The sequence below is a fragment of the Strigops habroptila genome, chromosome 6 (genome assembly GCF_004027225.2).
Source record: "Strigops habroptila isolate Jane chromosome 6, bStrHab1.2.pri, whole genome shotgun sequence".
Taxonomy (NCBI): Eukaryota; Metazoa; Chordata; class Aves; order Psittaciformes; family Psittacidae; genus Strigops; species Strigops habroptila.
Window position 1 is genome coordinate 57,625,792 of NC_044282.2, and position 19,855 is coordinate 57,645,646.

Here is a 19,855-nt window from a genome sequence, read left to right on the forward strand (position 1 = left end):
GGTTCCAAGTTACTTTGTTTGCACTGCATCAGACCACCAGATGCTTCTGGAATCTTAGGCTTTGTTCTATTTGCATCTCACAGCCTTATCAATTACTGGGGCCAACAGCTTCCTATTCCCAGAGGGGTAGATGCCAACATCCCCTCCTCCAAGACCATATAAATGTCACCAAGAGACCCCATGGGAATGCCTTCATACATCCCAGACTGATATCGCACCAGCAGCTCTATAGGGAAAAGATTATAATTACAGAAGGCCAAAGACAGCCCTTGTAAAAGCTAAATATTTAATTTTTTGCTTTAAGCTCATGCTAAAGTGTCTTTTTTTTTTTCAAGATGTTGAGTAGTAATGCTCAACCTGCTCCCAGTATTTCATTCAGCACAGTCATCCCCATCACCTATCCAAAGATAATGGGTTTCTAGTGGCTTTGCTTATAATTTCAACCTGTACAGCAAATATTTCTGGCAAATAATGCTCTCAGATGTTCTCTGCAACCATTCAACCAAGTGATGAGTGCCTGAGCTGCAAAGCTAGTCACCCACAGTGCACCATGCCCCTTCTCCAAATATATGCTCCAGTGTGTGACCCCCCAAGTGCTGCAGAGCGTCGCTGTGACTTATGCAGAGCATTGGCTATCCATGAGCAGTCGCCCAGGAGAGGGATTTCATCCCAAAATACAAATTAATTTCCTTCTGACCACACAGTAGGTAACTGGATGGTAGATGTCATTCCTTGGATATATAACTGAGGTTATTTCATCTTTTTCCCTAGTAAAGAGTTTGATGAAGTTTTCATTCGGTGTCACCACAGGACTTGATGCTGAACAATGAAGTCAGACCCTGCTCCTTCTCTCCTCCACCTCTCCCCTAGAACTTATTTGAAGCACCAAAAAAGGCTGATTTAGGCCTGTGGCTGCCAACACATGCCTGCCCTGAGCCCCTCTGGGGTTGCTCACAGCCATGGGAAATTAAAAAGCTAAACCCTAGGCCAACAGGGAGAGATGGTGTGAGATGCTGCCTGCTGTATGTACACCGCGTGGGACCGGCAAAGGCCTTACTCCGGCGATCCAGAGTTGACGTTCAACCCTCGCAACCCAAAAGCAAGAAGCTATTTACTAGCACCCAATGATGGAGAAGATAACCGCCACCACCCATAGTAGGAAGCGTCTTTAAAACTTATGTCCTAAAAGTACTTTAGGGTTGATCACCCCCCACTGCTCCACATGTCCCTGCATTGGGCAGTTGTCCATGATGCCAGTGGTAGTCATTTTGCCTCATGAGTGGTTGGTTTCTGGCTAAGGCAAGAGAACAAGAGTCACCTTCTCAAGCTGCAAAAGGGTAAATGAATCAAAAAATCAAAAGCGACATCCCAGCATGATGTACAATGGGAACTGCTGTACTGCATCAGTGATGGTTTGGCTCTTCCAACCCTTGTGCTGACCATGTCTGCCGTAGATCACAGACTCACAGAACTGTTAGGGTTGGAAGGGACCTCTGGAGACCATCTAGTCCAACCCCCCTGCCATGGCAGGGACACCTAGAGCAGGTTGCAGAGGAACACATCCAGGCGGGTTTTGAATGTCTCCAGAAAGGGAGACTCCAGGACCCCTCTGGGCATCCTGTTACAATGTTCTGCCACCATTAGTATAAGTAAGTTCCTCCTCATGTTGAGGTGAAACTTCTTATGTTTTAGTTTATCCCATATCTGGGATAAACTAAAGTTTATCTGGGACATATCCCAGAGAAATGTGCCAGAAACCAACAAAAGACAGAAGGATCACTGCAACTCCTCAATAACCTGCCTATGTTATTGGCTTAACCTGCCTAAGAATTTCACCCTGTCAAACCTCTTTATTCAGGTTGGTTTTAGCTGAGTGTATGTCATTCGCAAAGTCACACAGATTTTAACTTACACAAGCTGTAGTAGATAGCTCCTAGCCTGACTCACCAGGCCATGGGATAATTTGAGGGGGACTGCGGGGGATCTCCAGCCCAACCTTCTGCTCCAGCAGCTTCAGCTGCAGAGTCAGACCAGGCTGCTCCATGCTTTACCCCAGGAGTTGGGTCCTGGTAAACCTTCAAGAACAGAGGTGGCAGAACCTCCCCAGGCCCCTGTTCAACCACTTGACCATATGTGATCAAGTGAAATGGTGAAAAATTTTTTACTTCTGGGTTAAGTGACCATGAAAGCAAGAGCATAATGAACATCTCTCTGTGCTCTGACTAGCTGAGATGAGTTAATCTGTGTACCAGAGGGCAGCAGAAAGTCTTAGCACTAATGTTTGTAGCATAATTCCCCCCTCACTCCCCCAACAATTTGTACAACAATTATACCACAAAGCATTGATTGATTTGCTTGGTTCCTCACTCTTGGATAAAGCTTCTCTAAAATCAGGACTCAGATTATGGGCCGGAACGAAAGCATCCTTGAAAACCCCCAAATATTATCTCAATCTTCAACCACCACACAAGAAATGTGTGGGTGCATGGTAAAGCCAACAGAGTTCACAAGATCAGTATTAGAAACATTTAAACATCAAAGTTGAAGGTTTCTTTAAATGATCAGAACCTCATGCTTCTCTGTGCTACTATTTTGCAGAGTCAAGAATTAGCTAAAAAGGGTAAGAACTTACTATGAAACCAGGCACAAGCTTGGAAACAACTCCTGTCCTCTCCTCCTGCAGACAGCCTTAGGTGAACTTAACCTTACCTTCATTAGCTGCATTTCGTCCCACCCCTGACACTAGGCTGGAAGGAAAATAGCCTCCTCCTCCAGTCCCCTACCTATCCATATATCTTTCGCTGCTTGGAAACCGTTCTTGCCTTAGGCCATGCAAATCACAAGATTATCTGTAACTGCATTCCTCAAGTCTGACCAGGAAGAGGTGGGGATAGCGCAACCCCCATCCTTGAAAAGTGCCATAAACCCCAATCCCTCCTGCCTGGTTTGTAAATCTATCCCAGTTTTCCTATGGTTCAAGCTCTGCCCACAGCGCCCTAGTACCAGATATGTCCCAGCTAATGTCAGTTGTTAGGCTTCAGAGTTAATGATCTAGCAAGAGCAATGGAGCAGTTTGCACAACTCTAAGAAATACAGGTTTTGACAGTTTGCAGACTCAGGAAAAGCAGCAACATTTGAGATCAGATTTAGAAGATGCCCTTTACCATCCACGGGCCTGGAAGTTTGCATTTTACATTTAATTGGAAACTTAAGCACTGCAGGAATTGATGGTGCCACCACGAAAGGGCCACTACTGTGTCCTACCTACTTTACCCTGCCTGCTGCTAAGAGGAGACAGTGGAAGAAAAAGAAGCATAGAAGAACATTAACAAAAAAAAAGCCATTTTATTGAAAATGAAATTCAAACTTCAAATTAATATTACAATCATGAGAAAATGCCAAACAATTCAATTTACAGTTGCAACATACAATACAAATAGTCCCTTTGAAGTTGAAGTAAACTGATCCACAATCATTGTCTGTGGCATAAAGCAGAGTGTGTTTGTACAATATGTGCATGAAAAGCAAATCTTGGGTGACAGCATTTGAAAAAATAAAAAATTAAAGCTTGTATTTACACAAAATGCTACAAATATTTTGTTCCAGCAGAAATTCAAGACTGGTAAAGCACATTTAACAACAACAAAAAAAAAATTGGAATGTCACTCATATTACCTAGAACAAAAGTTACTGTAAAAGTATGGTTTTGGCTGATATACTTAAAAGTACTGCATTAAAAAAAAAAAAAAGCAAAGAGTTATCTGTAAACATGGAAGTAAACAAACATCTAAAAAAGTTCTCAGAAAATGTTAAAATGAAATGCATTCTATTTAAAAACAACAAGAAATTCAGGGGTTCAGAGAATGGGGCTTCTTTGAGCTCATGGCTGATTCAGGCTTAATTATTGCTTTTGCTCATGGCTTATTGGCTGCACGCAGCCCAGTACGGGGCTAAGCTTTGCTTTGCTAAGTGTGAAAGTGCAAAATTTTCCCCACTCGAGATGGTACCTGTGGAAACCGATAAATCTTTGCTTGGGGGACTGCTGCCCAAAACGTTCCATACTAGAAAGACACAGCAGCTTGTCTTTTAAAAGGAATAATAAACGCCACACGAATGATGCTGTGGGTTAAATAATTTGCTTTACTCATCCGTCCTGACCCGCTGACCCCAATCTGGTTACTCTTAGGAGGAGGGAGAGGAGGATTTAATCCTATATTTGGCAAAAGGGACATCGTGCCTGTTGTGCTGGAAGTAAATCTTTGGTAGGATAAGAGAGCTGGAAAGCAAAAAAAGGCCATTTTTAATCTTTCAGTCTATGACTGGTGCCAAAGATTGCCACTGACCAAACAGAACGGCTGTCATACCTTTGAGAAAACTCCTTTCTGTTGGTGCTAAGCACCTCACAAAATGTCAAATAATCTGGTGGGATTTACTACATAGTGCCAGTGGCAGGTTTTTTGGGTCTGAAAATCCTGATTCAAAAGCATTTGCAAGTGAACTCGAAAGCACTTTCTGAAAGCTTTGATGAGCATCTCTGCCTCAGCCTGTACACTCCCTCCATGACCAGCCTGACGTACCCGGATTTTCCAAAGGCACCAGGAGGGTTCAGGAGCACAGGGGTCTACTGAAAGTGAAGGAGCTGGTGCTCCTCCATCCGTAGGTACTTAGAAAATCCTTTCCTTCCTATCTCAAGCAGGCAGAGCCAGATGCCTGCCTGCACAACCAGGGAAGTTGAGGGCAGGCATCAGGCTCACACACCTCAACTGGGCAGAGAAAATGTTATCAACATCTGTTCCTAACGGTCCAGTTGAAAAGCTGTGGGGATTGGTACTGAGCAAAACAAAAGTCTGGTCTGTGCTGGATTTATCCAGAAACAAAAACCAAGTAAGTGCTTGAATTTTACAACAAAGTCTTTTTTAGAAAAAAAGAAAGAAAGAAAGAAAAAAATCTGGGTTGCTGCCTGCAGCCACTCTTAACAACATTTCAACACAAAAGCACCCTAAAAATTACTTAATATGCATACAGTAAACCTTAAAAAGCCCTTCTCAGCAATAACAAATAATGTACAAATATAGTACCTTTTTTTAAATAGGAAACAGCTTGCACTGGCAGTACATCTTTTTCTCTTGCTTACTAAACAAAAAACAAAACTGAAATGTGTAACCAGACACTGGCTTTTTAAGTGCTGCTGAGACTAACAAACGTATTTTACAGTTACAAATAAATGGACAGTGGTATGCTTCAAGCTACCACAAACCAACAATAAATAGAATCAATTACAGCTTCCATCTTTGAAGGAAAACTAAGTATTAGAAGAAAAACAAAGTGTCTTACTTATACTTTAAGCATACTTGGTATACAACCTTTAGAAGGCAAAGACTTTATTAATTTATTTTTTTTTAAAAGCACGTCATCACGCAAATTGAAGAGATGTACCATGCTAATGTCAACTCATTTAACAGCTTCGCTATTAATGAGCAGTGATGGTGTCGTCCAGCTCTATATGGCTATGCCCACCATTGATCTGCTGAGATACTTTGGAGGTAGCCCAAGTATAGCCAAGGAGCGGCATGGTGGCCGACAGCCCCCTGAGGGGGCTGTGGACAGCAATGGCTAAGGCAGGGGAAGGCGGCAGCACTGGCGAACCCCATCAGCTCGTGCCAAACATCCCACTAAACAAGGCTTAACATCGCCTGCTTCGGGGTAGCACGGAGCAGGCGGTTCAGCTCCCACCACATCCAGCTGATGCCACATCACCTCCCTGTTTGCTGTAGCAGCTCTGGGTTGGGAAAAATTTGGGCCCCTCCACTGTATAGTTTGGCAGCAGACAAGTTGTTTAAGGGTTTCAGGTGCAATCTGCTCTCCCTGTATTGTGCCTGGGAGCCCCAGGGTGGCTTTTAAGGTGACCTGTTCTCTTCAGTGTTTGCAGAGGTGAGTATTGCTGCCCTTGTGCTTGTCTCTCTAATACTGCAACAGCCACATCAGCTTCAAAGTCAACACAGCATCCTGACGGCTCTAGCATTTAATGCTAATGGGTGGTGATTCACTACCAGGCAGTTTCTGTCTCAAGTTTTGAACCTTTTTATTCCATAAAATGGGCTGAAATTGCAAGGTGAGGGGAAAAAGTTTCACCAATTCTCCCTTAATCCCATTTCTGAGATACTTAACAATTCAGTATTTGTAAAATACGGGCTTTGGAACAGTTTTGATTTTCCTTTGGGAAAAAAACCCCTGTTGAAATTCAAATCATGCTGTCAAAATGAAACATTTGAAATATGAATATTTTCAAATTTTGAAATTCTGAGAAAAAATCCTGGGAGAAGAAGAAATTAGGGGAAGGCTGGAAAATATTTCATCCTTCCCACCATTTTTCCAGTGTCTCCACAACTACTGATTAAAAGGCAAGACTGTGTTGAAGGCAACCAGAGAGCTAATAAAAACATTTTAAACATAATATTTCCTTCATAAGTTATAGAAAAAGATCCTACATCCAAAATCATTTGATGTGGATGGATTTGGATTGGGTCTGTCATTTTTAAGTCACATTGTAAACTGGTTCACACTGGGACTACTTTTCAGAGTTGGGTAAAGGTTTGAGGTTTACACCATTGCAGAAATGTCAAAAGAAACAAAACAAAAACACTTTTAGAGACCGAAGTCAATATATCATTACATTAAGAAACGTTTAAAGGGTCCAAATGTCATTAAATAATTATAAATATTCTTTTAAAGTTATATGATGATTCATGTTAGCAAACAACCTCAAATTTTACACATTTATAATTTAAGAAGAAAAAAATAAAAAAGAACATAGCCGAACACAAATACTATGTATACCATTTTGGCTCTAGTAATATATATTGCCATTTTCATATTTCGCATAAGTAATAACATTTTGCTTTTTGTTTTTTAAAGGTTTTGGTTGTTCTTTTTGGTTTTTGGCTGATTGAAGGCAAAATGAACGGATACAAAAGCAAAAAGGAAACCCCAGGGTTGTCTAGCCTAACTTGAAGACTCGTTCTCTTTAAGTACCCAAAAACAAACCAAAAAAGCAATGAATACAGAGAAGTTCCAACCATTATCTGCAGCAAGGCTTGGACCAACTTTTTTTGGGACAGCTATTTTCACCTGAATGTATCATGGCAAAATGGAAACAACTCAATCTTTGCTTTCCTTTTTATGTGCACCAATACAAGCCAGTTGAATTGCACTATGGGTGTGAAGAGGGTCCCATATGTTGTATGATTGCAACTGTATCTGGAGTTCATGGTTAGGATTTTATTTGTAAAAAATCAAAGGGAATGCAGCCTTTGCCTTGCATCACCATATTTCTCCTGATAGCCGGGGAGTCCGTTCTCTCCTCATTGGCAAAAGTACTTGCTACTTATTACAACACTCTACAAAAAAAAAAAAAAAAAAAAAAAAGAGGGGGTGATTTTTTGTGTGTGTAAAAAGTACATCTTAAATATAAAACAAGGTAAAATGGTTCCAAGAAAAAAAGAAATATGTGCTTTGATCCACATAATCTGAAACATGGGTTGTGGTGTGTTGGTAACTCTTGTGTTATTTATGGCCATTATCATCCCATCTACACAGTTGCACATATTGGTAAAATCTATTTAAAAACAAAAAACAAAAATAAAAACACAAAACCCAGGCACTTCGTAGTTAGTCGACCATTTGTTTGGTTTGGGTTTTTTTTGGCTCGCGGAGGTCGGGCTGGCTACAGAAGGAATCTCAGTATGGCCTCCAAACGGACTCATCCATTCTGCCACTAGAATTCAAGACGGTTGGGGAGCTGCTGTGGCTGCCATCCGCCTCCACACCATCATTCTGGTTGGGCAAGTTAGGGTTTAACAGCGTGCTGCCGTTGGACGTGGTGGTGCACGGAGGAAGCATCCTGGAGGGGGAGCGGTCCCCTCCTGGCACCATGGGGAACTGGTATGATCCTGACGAAGTGCCATAGTAGAGATATGGAGTGCTGCTGGTCTGGAAAGGTCCACTTTGGTTTTGGGAAGAGCCAGGGTAGGGTGGTGGTAGGTAGGTGTGGTAGTGAGTGGTTGCGGACATACCCAGTGACATGCCTGAGGTGACTGGCGGTGTATAGGTAAAGGTGGCTGGATAGTGCATTCGTGGGTTGGAGAAGCGGCTCTCAGTGAGGGATGAAATGCTTGTGAACTGCCTGGGATCTGAAAATGGGCCCAGCTCTGAAGCACCTAAAAAATTATAACAAAAGATGGGGGAAAACAATTCTGTAAATACCATTTTTTGTATCAAGTGATGATAGAACTCTATTTTTCTAAGAAAACCCACTTCTTTTGGCCCCCAAGAGAACAGCAGATCATATCAAATAATACATTGCAAGGAACAGAGTCGTACACCTGTCTTCTACAAGTGCTGGGCCAAATTCATCCCTGGTCTAACTCCACCAACGCCAATGGAGGGAGCAGCATTGCCAATCTGAAGTGTTCAAAGGTCAAAAGTCAGGCCGGGGGAAAAAAATCTCAAGAATCAAAAGATTAAGAAAGAGCCAACAAGAGAAAGGTGGATTTGGAGTTGATCTGCCTTTGGTTTCTGAGCTTTGAAGGTTACGTGTCTTTGTTGTTTTGCTATAACCTCGCGTGAAACTCAGGTCTGGTTGCACATGAAAGCTGAGATTCCCACCTCGGCACATGCTGTCGGGAGCTGGGGCTTCAAGAAAAGGAGAAACTACTGTTCAACTTGTGATCAAACTACAAGAGCTGGCAACACCAAGTTAGTTGTACCACTGACACCAGGGGAGTTACACCAGGGGTGATGAAGACCCACTTTTTGCCTTAAATCAATTTATTTATGTGAGAATTGGCTCAGCTACTTCCTGTGGCTGAAAAGTATTTGCTGTATCTGAAGGATGGGCAAGGCCACTGAGCTGATAGCAAAGATGCAAATTTTACTTTTCAGTGCAGTCAATGGAAAATTACAAGCCCAACACTTCTTTCCATTGAAAAAAGTTGTTTTCATATGTTGTCTGCGCAGTCTGGTTGAAAAAAAGACCACACAGTTTATGGCTACTGTGAATGTCTGGATGGTAACGCTGTGAATTGGAGTCTAACACAAAACAGGGATGGGTAAACTCATTTTGCCTAATTTTTAATCCCACATCAAACACCCAACATTTTGGAGCAGAACTGGAAAGCAAACATTAGTAGCTTGGTGATCTGTTTAGGAGACTGTGGGATGGACAGGAGCAGAAGGAAAAGATGGGGAAAGCTCGTGCTGAGAGCCAAAAAAGTGGAAAATGAAAAGGGTGTGGGAAAAGGGACGGCAAGAAAAAGCCTAATGAAGAAGTACAGTGCAGGAGGCAGATGCACCAGCCAGTATTCAGTATATACATATATACATATTTATAGAGAGTTGGAAAGAACAAGGTATAAATAAAGGGAAATATCATGAAATCAAATGGACTCTCTCTACACTTCCCAGCTGACATTTCTACAGTTTCTACGTGCTAAACACTGAAACAATCCATATATCCTGAATATAAGATGAAGCAATGCTTTTCATTGCAGACAGGCTTTGTACCTGACCTGCTGGCACTGCTGTGTAGAAGGAAGGATGCTTTCCTATAGCATCCACAATGGTGGTTGCTACCATAAGCCACAGACTTAACAGATCCTGCCACCTTCTTTGGCACACTTGGTGATATAGATCACTCTTCTCTCTGTCCTACCACCAAATTTAACCCACGCTTTCAACAAAATCTAAAAGCAGCAGAGGGGCAAAGCTCAGGCATAACTAGAGTTCAGGCTGGAGGACCGGGGCCACAGCCAGCCAAGCGCCCCTAACATGCAGCCTGAAACCTGGGGATTATAATCAAAATATACTGAGTACAGAGGCTTAAATGGGCAGTAAAAGCCCATTTTTAACTTTGATGGCAATGTGATTACTATTATTTTTATCTGGAACTGAATCAGTGACCTACGGGTGAATGGGTCTGTCTCCATCACCAATCCCTCCAACCACAGCCCCGTGGAATGTAATATAACTTGTACCTTTACAGCAAACACTACTACTTGATGCAACTTCTTTCGTTCCCAACTGCAAACAATAGCCAGAGGCGATACCACCCAGATTCAAAGCTGTAATTTTGGAACACTATCCTTTATATTGTGAACAGGTCTGATATGTATCTGGAAATATAAGGTTAGAACATAATTTCCCCAGCTGCTCAAAATACTGAGTTTCAATCTGCTACCGCTTATGCTGCTTTTTTTTTTCTTTTATTGTTACTGCAACTCTCCCAACATGAACAGAATTGCTCTTAGTTTCCCCTGATAGAAGCCAAACAAGACTTTTATAACCAAAGGTAGAGTTAATATAAGTGTAAGGATGTAGAAGACCATCAGCATTTTTGGTTTCTCTGCAATCAATACCTTCTTTTCTTCTTTTTTCTTAATAACAAACTATGCACACAGGTTACACATTAAAGGGCAATCTCCCTTTCAGGGCTAAATCCAGATATTACCTGTATGGGTGCTGCCAAGCGAACACGTATGTGTTGAATGACTGGGAATATGCACACCACATATAGGCATTTCTAATGCGGGGCTACAGACCTCCTTACATACCCCAGTAAATCCACACTTGTTTGTTTTTACTGTTGCTTGTAAAGCACAATCCTATTTACCCAAAGGCCAAACAACCATAACCCTTTCTTATCTCACTCATGGCTGTGTCTCCATGGCTCCTGCACACTCACTTCTCCACCCCCCCTTTTGCTATCTCCCTAACTCCCTGCACAAACCGCAATTTGTTCACAGCCTTCTGTATCTCCATTGTGTAAAGATATTTTTGGCAATCAGAGTTTTCTGTGTTGCCTGTTCTAAAGTCTCCTTTCTAAGTAACTTTATTAAAAGTCACCTCTAAATCTCAGCTTCTTGCCGAGCTCACCACTACACAATTTCACTGATGTATTTTCCTTCTTCCTCTGTGCTACCTCCTGTGCCGAAGTTGATTTTGGTTCTAACTTGGAAACACCAGATGCATATTCATTTATATATGTTTAGCTATTTGCTGGACTGGGAAGATAAATAGGTTTTCTGGGTATGGCACCCATCTTTGTATATCTAGTTGTGCACAAATAGTGATGTTGATCAGCAATATAGCAACATGACAGTACAAGTAAATAATTTATTTATTCGTCTCCCCAGCAGGATTAAAGATTTATGCTAATTTGCCCTCCGTCAGAGCAAGAAAACAATTTGCATCTGTGAATTCCCACTCTCGTGATAGCTTGTATTAAATGGGTGAAGCACAGATCCTCTGCCCTACACTGTGGCTGCAAGATTGCGAAACCAAACTTCTGTAAAGAGAAGAGACTTTTATTTTCTGCCGTCAGAAAGAGCAACACGGCAACAAGCACAGCAAGTGATCTTTTCCTACACAGTCTAATAAGCTAACTGTGCTTGACAATACAAAACAATAAAGTCCATTGTTTTAAAAAACCTTTTATATATGAAAGAGTTCAGGTTAAATTGTTTTTAAATCTTCCAAGCCGACTCCTCTCTATCTCTAACATAACCTGGCACTCAAGTTTCCTGAGAGCTATACATTTAGAACAGAAAAGTGGTCATGTTAATATCCAATATATATGCTAACATCCTAGATTCAAGAATACTGCTCCAGTGTGTTTCATATTTAGCATAAGAACAATTAAAATTCCATGTGGTTTCACTTATTTTGATGCAGAAGCCTCATTAAAAACCCTAGACTTGGGCATTTGCCAGCAGCCGACTAAAATGGTTTTGCATTTGTGCTTAAAAAACAATTTTACCTGTAGCAGCTTTGCAGCTCTACCATCTATGGCTGAATGTATACCATGGCTATTTCTCTTTTTCATTTTACAGATGCTAGCTAATGCCAGTTAATGTTCATTTCTCAATTAATAAGCTGTGCTTGTGGTTTGCAGAAAATAAGGCAACAAATTTCTGCCAGGTTTACAGCACTTTGGCCAATCGCTTCCAATTATTAAAGATCATCGTGTACCGCGGATAGATTAACTCCTTGTGGGTATAGCAAGCTGACATCTACTTTAAAGAGTTATAGGATAATTTTCTAACTTACAAATACAGCAATTTGCTTTGTCATTTTATGCTGCAAGGTCACTATCCAAAAACCAGATCCCCCTGGCTAATTGCATAGATCTGATACAGAAATTTTTAGCACATCAAGTCAATAGGAAATCATTGGATGCAAGAAAACGCAGTAGTGCTATATTCAAGAGCCACTGAAAAGTCTGTCTCAAGGAAATTCAGCTACATATGGTTAAATATATTCACCAGTAGCTAAATGATTCACTTGTGTTTTGGGGAACTTCAGTGTTCAGACATTCGCTGAAGTAAGTACCAAATTTTGTGGGGTTTTGTTCAATAGTTTGATTCAGGCTGGAACATAGCACTAATTGATCTATTAAAACTGTTTTTTCCTTCCCTACCAGCTATGTCTATGAATTGTATGTGCAGCTTGGATTACTTACAGCTGATAATATCGCCTCGTATGAAGTATGCCACACACTTCACATGATGAGACGATTTTCAGTCTCTTACAGCTTTGCCAAACTTTAAACGTTCTGGCTGAAATTGTCCATGCTGGGCGTCTGTCTCAGGCTAAATTGTGATTTATGCATTTATTTGTTTCTAAAATTTCAGCTGAAACTCTTCTGCTGGGAAAAATATATTGTTTTACTAATCTTAAACTCTGAGGAGCCTTCCTTTGAAAAGCTGTACCAGTTCCATGCTTTGAAGTAAGAACTTGAACTTTGGAATAGGAGTGGCTTTTGTGTGAAGAGATGTTGCCATGAAAATCCAGCCAAATATGAACAATTCTTAAGGATTCTGACTAAAAATGGGCAGAAGAGTCTGTGCCCCTACAAAGACACTTGTCCAGAGACTGGAATGAAATCCAGGAGTCCCAAGTTCTGTATTTTTTTCTGCAAATATTGCTGAAACGTGGGGACATCCCAGCCCATGACTGTGCCAGTCCTGACCAAGAATCAATCCATCGGTGGCTCCATTCACTGGAGTGGCAGAAGTCTGAGTAAAAGGAGTCCATGTGGATGTTTGTGTGATATTGCAAAGAAAAAATTTGGGAAGGCGGGGTTACTTGGGGTTTGCTTTTTTTAGAAATCTGAGAAACTATAAACACAACTAGAGACAAACAAAAGCATATTATTAAGGTTACGAAGTGAGGAGTGAGAAAGTTAGGAAATACAAGCATTCAAGTTACTTCTCCATATGCACTACGATACAGCATTTAGTTACAGAAGATGCTATTCCTTTTACACGAACTCTCCTGCAGGCAGCACACAAGCTGACCCCCTCCGGAGATGTAAGTGTTGAGGAATAAACAAGACCGTTGTCTATATATCCCCCAAATCCTCTACTGCAGGGAATCAGAGGAGTGAAGTGAACAAGGTGAGGGAGACCCGTTTATTTCCTGAGCAAACTGGATTTTATGTGTGTTTCTGCCACATGGTTCGTACGTGACTCAGTTCAAACTCTCCAAATCACATTTTCTCTTCTCCCATTTTCCGTGCCCAGCCAAGACGTTGGCTTCTGATTTGCATGTGTGCTAAATATTCACAGCTGCAGCAGAAGCCAACAGGATCATAGGTCTGAACATAAAGCTGAAGACAGAAAAAACCACCATGCTGTAGTTGACACAAATAAGGTGCACTGAATTACACAAGGCTTTAGGGTCAATCCCAGTCAATTCCCAATTCTTTCTTGGGAATACTGTACTGCAACGAACTGTACACAAATGCTATGACAGAAATATTAGAGCAAAGCTCATCAAGAAATTAAGAATTTCTTCTTCAGAGCAGAATTTAATGCTCTGCAATAAGTAAGGCCTGAGGAAATGCAAAGAACAAGAAGAAAACAAAATATTGAAGAGCTGCTCATTAAGTTTGCGCTGTCCATCCTGTGCACTGAATGAGACAGGAATCCCGTGGGAAAAGTATCATGTGATCCTGTAATTAAAATCTGTAATATAATGCATAAGCAGAATGAGGCTGATTTAAAGTTGCACAGGCAACATAAGTACTAATATTTCCCAATTTCTGAGCACTGAGTTTTGCAATCATAAGGATTCTTTGCAACATGTTTGGATGGGGGGAGTGATTATTTATTAGTTGGATCTCTGTTTTCCCTCAACATCATTCTGTATCAAGGGGAGAGTGTTATTTTGCTCTTCATTTTGTTAAATTCTTGGCACCTGCCCCTGCTAATAAGTGTTTAATGAATCATACACAGCATGACCCTTGTCCTGCCTCCTTGCAGGCAAGCTTTTGACTCTCCAAAGGTGCTGCACCACCTTCCCTTTGGATGCCACTGCAGGATGGAGCCTGGGACTGAGATTCTCAGGGATCCCAAACCACCTCCTCATGTATCTGTTCCTTGCTGTAGCTGTTAGGTCCTGATCCTGGAACCTATGCCAGTGCTCAGCTTCGTGCTGGAGCTCAGGGACATTCCTTGCATCCACCACGAAGCATGTGCATACATGCCACAAGGGTGAGGGTCGTGCAGCAGAAATAATGCACAGGGCTTCTCTTTCCCTGGTTCACTTTTGTGGTATGTTTTCAAATGTCTGTTTCCTCTCTCTAATTCAGAAAGATGATAGAAAAATAGATAGATAGATAGATAGATAGATAGATAGATAGATAGATAGACAGATGGGGGGAGGGAAGCATTTTCACATGTTTTTTTGTTTGGTTTTTCCCTTCATTTTTTTCCCCAGGTTACCCTAAGCAGGTCTCCTGGCAAACAATACCAGCAGAAAAGGTGTGAACTCCCCCCACTCCTCTTTCCTTCACCTCAACAAGGTGTTAACTTCAAGGCCTAGTTGGGACCATTTAAACTGCAACATTATTAAGCACAGCAGTCTCACAAAAGTCAGAGGGCGGAAGGAACATTTTAACCCCTTCAGAGCCTCATTTATAACAGGCGAGAAACCTAATTCTAGCACAACTCTTCTCACCATCCCTCAGTACCCCAGTTCACAGGGTAAACAGCACACTTGTGCCTTCTGGTATTTAGGTAACACGACTTTGGCACCTAAAATACCATGGATTAATTTGCAGATAGATGTTTTCACTGAATTTATGGCACAGCACCTAAGCTCTTTGCTGGGAGAAACACCCCATAAATAACATAGTTAGCAGCAACCATTAAAGTACCACTCGTGCAAATAAAGGAGAGTGTTTCCCAAGCAGAGCTGTTACATTGCTTAACAGCAAAATCGGGGTCTCTTTGCACTTCTTCAGCCCAGACTACATCATTACCTGTCCTGCTCCCTCAATAGGACTTTCCTGCTGGATGAACTGTGCTGGAAGAAGGTGATTTTCTTCGGACACCCAAGTCTTGCCAGGTGACACTATGCATCTAAACACAGGTGGCTGCTGGCTGCACCTCAAGAGGTAGCTCATCTTAAATTATGAACATCAATGGGTAGAAATTCCTCCCACATGTGAAAGAAAGCAACAACAAACCCCTCCTAGATGGACTGCCGGGAGCAGAAATGGAGCTATGGAAGCATCAGCCATCACTGTCTCATTTATACACACTGCTTCTTGTGAAGCTTCGCTTATATAGGACTCATAAACCTTTCTAATGAGAGCCACAGGAGGGGGACAAATGGTCATGTTATAGAAACATGTCTTCGGCTAGCCATTGTGACCTGCCACACCATGGACCTGGTGTGATGGGGAGCCTCTGAACTTCTTGGTCTTTGCTATCTCATTAGTGTCTTCAGTCTGGAGCTGTCACAGGTGATTTGGGTGGAAAGGAACTGGTAGTATATCAAAATCCCCCTTCTTTGAATTCTCAGGCCATCTACATGCTGCATTGGAAGCAAAGAGTAAATAACATTTCTTGGAAATAAGTCTAGCAGCTCTGCAACACTACATGGCATAAACACGCACACAGGCGCGTATAGTTCTCAGTTCAGTTTTCCCCTATTTTTCCTGCCTGAATTTCAGCCCCTGCTGTCTTTCACCAGCCCCAGACGAAATGCATCGGAAGGAACATTTGAAGCTTTTCTTGGATAGCAACCTCAGCAGTGTTGTATACAGCAAGGGGGTGAAACCGCAGGGCTGAGAGCTGCAATGCATGCACGGCAACGGCAATGACAGTACAAGAACCCTGTATAAATCCAGTGAATGGGAAGATAACATACATTGGGGCTAGCAGTCTAGTACCTTTTTTTTTTTTTTTCAGAAAATGTGCCTTAACTACCCAGTATAAATATTTGTTTCCAATGTTGTCATGAATTGTACTTTTCCACTGGATGCTAGCAACTCAGAAATACCATTTGATCCTCAAGCAGACACAAAGAAACTATGTTTGGGGAGGGGGGGAAGCCCTTGGCATTGCTCTGTAATTTCACTCTTTAAACCCCTCTTTTTCCCTCCCCATACAAATTTTCCTTTCCAATCTTGTTCAGCTAACATGCGTCCCTCCTGAGGACAGAGGATTCCTTGCTGGTTCTTGATTAAGAGTCTTTAAGAAGCCGGGAAGGAAGATATTCTTTGAAACTGGATCTACTGTAGGATGGGAGCCAGCACACAGGACACCGTGTCTTTCAGAAAGGGCCACACACAGTGCCACTCCAGTCATATGACTTCTCTGTCACATCCTGAAGCCATTTCCAGCTCGTGTGCGAGTTTGTACTCCCATTTAGAAAAGGATGGGATATATTGGGAACACACATATGGAAACACTTTCAGGGAATCAGTTTCCATGAAATCCATAATAAGCCAAGTGGCTTCAGATGTGGCAGCGTGCCTCAGATTAGCCAAAAAAAAAAAAAAATGAAGAAGAAAAAGAAAAAATAAGTGGGGAAAAAAGGAAAGAAAAAGGAAAAAAAGACAAATCTACCCTTTCAGCCCTTATTTCAGTTTCAAGGGGGGAGGAAAGAAAGAAAAAATGAAAAACCACTAATGACTTTAGGCTACCAAAACAGGGAGCCACAAAAAACCCCAACTAACACAAGCATTCATCCCTCCCACAAGTAACGGCGCTGCTATCAGTGCTCCCGTGGCTCCCAGAAAGCCCTCCCAGCATCCACCGGCACGCTGAGCTCGTATGGGGCTGGCAGAGCCATTCCCCCGCCTGCATCAGTGCCCGTTGGCTGGGCAGGGCACCCGCAGTGTGATAACGTGTGCAGGCAGTTAAGAGCTTTTCCAAATCCTGCAGCTCGGTGATAAACTCTTCATTAAGTAAATCTCCCAAGACAGGCTGGATTTGGGAGAGGACATCCTCTCGATGGGCTTGACTGTACCTGGGTCATATTAAAAGCAGGCTTTATGGTGGGGATGATGTTTTGGGTGTTAGGTAGTGATGTCAGGCAAGCAGTGGGTATCATCTCTCTAATGTGCTCCAGCAGCCAGGAGCTGAAGGTCAAGCGCAATCCCCCAGGTGCCTTCACCAAAGGGTACCAGTGAGCAGGAGTCAGGGAGTGCACAACCCAAGCCAATCCCAAACAGTACAGCAAAGGGCTGGAGGCCACATCAGTCCTGAGCAGGAGGGAAGCAACCAGCTCATTTGAGCTAGCATGGTGCTGGAATAATTTCTGCACAGCTGAGGATGCGGGAAGAAGCATGGAGCAAGTGGCAGGAGTTCAAATGGGAACTGAAGAAATGCTACGTGTATCTCTGTGACAGCTAGCCATGTTTTTATCATGAGAAAAAAAACAGGGATTTGGCTGCTAATTGGGGATGTATCCTACAAACCCTACTTTTCCTGACAAACAAATGACTCCACAAATAGTCCCTCTGTTTTCAATAGGGTTATTCGCAGCATGAGGGACCACCCAACACGAGAGGATCAGGCCCTCCACTTCCTCGCTTTGCAGCTCACTTAAACCTTCAACAGCCAAATCTGAACACAAAAATCCCCATGAACTGCAAAGGCTTTTCCTTGCTGCTGCTGGAAAAGCCCTGGATGAGGAGCTCTGTGGAACTGTCTCATGTGCTATTAATACGATGCTCTCCCCGACTTCCGCCTCCGAAATGGGGATTTGCGATTTGTTTCTCAGGCTGTTTCTTTCCACTCAAGCCTCAGCACAGTAAACTAACTGAAACCTTCTGCATCAAGGAAAAGGTCTCTTTTAAAGTTTTGCTTGGCTTTGCTTTCAAAGAGTTGTCTGTATATTTTAGAATGTGTAGAATTTGCCTTTGATTTAAACCTCTCTCTTAACAATAGACAAGAGACGATTTCTCTACTGAGCGATTTAAACAAAAACAAACATATTTTGGTTACCCGGGCCTTGTTCTCAAAACACTTCCCCCCCCCCCCAAAGAAAAATCAAACTATACAAACTGTTACACTTCTGGCCAAAAAAACTTAAACTCACAAATGTAGATAGATCCATTTTGTGTTTCCTGAACAGTATCATACACGGAGGAAGAAAAGGCACCTCCCCAGCCCCTAGACATCCCTAAAACATGAAACCCCCTCATCTAAACAATTAAAAACACGTTTTGCCTCTAAAATAACTTTTCCCTTCGACAGATATTTTCAGCCTCAGTCCCTGCCCATGTCCAGGGCCATGATATTGGGGGTTTATTCTCCTCCCCGACATGAAGTTCTGTGTCCCCAGAGGGTAAACAGACACACCTCATCCTGTGGGGAGGCAGCTGAAAGTGGCTGCTTGTATCCGCAGCAGGAGCTGAAACGGATCCTGCAAGAGCAGCCACTCTGAAGGGCATGAGGGTGCTTAGCCCACGGAGAGCTTCTGGCTACTGGAGATAGGAAAAGGGAGATACCAGGGAGGCATTTCCATCTTAGGTTAAGGATTTTAGCAGCAGGCGAAATAACGCTGTTGGAGTGAAAACAGTGGAAAATAACTCACGCAGTGACGGCCAGTTTTTTCCCTTACAATGAGAACACATTTCCCCCAAGCAACACGAACAGCGGTAGCATCAGGCTGTGATAAAATGGTCAAACATGTCAGCATGACTCAAAACCCACCAGTCAAAGGAATTTCAGGAGGCTCAGAGTGAGAAGGATCCCTGCGGGGAGATGTGGGGATGAACACCGAGCTGAACCACTGCGCCCATCTCATGGGGCAGACCAAGAGCAGCTCAGGGACATCCCAACCCTCAGTATCACAGGAGTAAAGTTGTGGCTCTTGACAAGAGCAGGTCTCGCCACCACGCAATGCAGACTGTGTCCAGCTTTGGGGAGACAGAGGAAACCTTTGTACACAACTGCTGGGCTGTTTTCACTACAGCTGCTGCTCTTACATCCAAGAGTCAAAAATACTGACCAGTGAAAGGACCTACAGAGGTTTCAGTACATACATTTAGGCTCTCAATGCCTGTTTAGATACCAAACTGCCATCAAATTCAGCAGGACGCCAAGAGCTAAACACAGTTGTATAGCAGGGATAGAGGCACTGTATCCCATTTTACATTCAGCATTGCACCACTTTAACAATATATGATTTTCAATCTCATTTAATAAAAGCAGAGTAAAGCCTTTCATGTATTTCTTTTTATTCATTTCAGACCTGAGTTTCTTAATAAGTTAAGGCAAACTACTGTAAGCTACATTTCAATCCATTATAAGCTTGTCCACACAGCATCTCCATTCATCAGCTGAGCTGAAGCTTAAACCAGCCCAACTCTGAACACCTCTAAATAAATGCTTCTTCTCCATAGTGTAAAGTCTGAATATAGTTTTTATCCTCCCAGGAAACCGGTGATGAGAAAGAGAAACAGACTTTGGTCTGTAGTAGCTCACATCATAAACACGCTTTAGGATGTTTGCTGCATGGCAACTTAGGCTGTACCACTAGCAGCTCAAATCACTACTGA

General features: G+C 42.5%; 1 protein-coding gene across 4 annotated transcripts in view; it reads right to left on the bottom strand.

The window, feature by feature from the left end:
- RUNX2 (RUNX family transcription factor 2) overlaps nucleotides 1-19,855 on the bottom strand; it is a 167,477-nt gene that overhangs the window by 71,451 nt on the left and 76,171 nt on the right. The window contains exon 6 of one of the 4 annotated variants that reach the window (XM_030489148.1): nucleotides 6,330-8,216. The exons of 2 other annotated variants lie outside the window; for them this stretch is intronic. In XM_030489148.1, coding sequence (XP_030345008.1) covers nucleotides 7,738-8,216 — 479 coding nt within the window. In that variant the 3' untranslated portion in view covers nucleotides 6,330-7,737. Of the gene's footprint in view, nucleotides 1-6,329; nucleotides 8,217-19,855 lie in introns of those variants that run through there. One more of the 4 variants, XM_030489149.1, reaches the window with a different exon arrangement.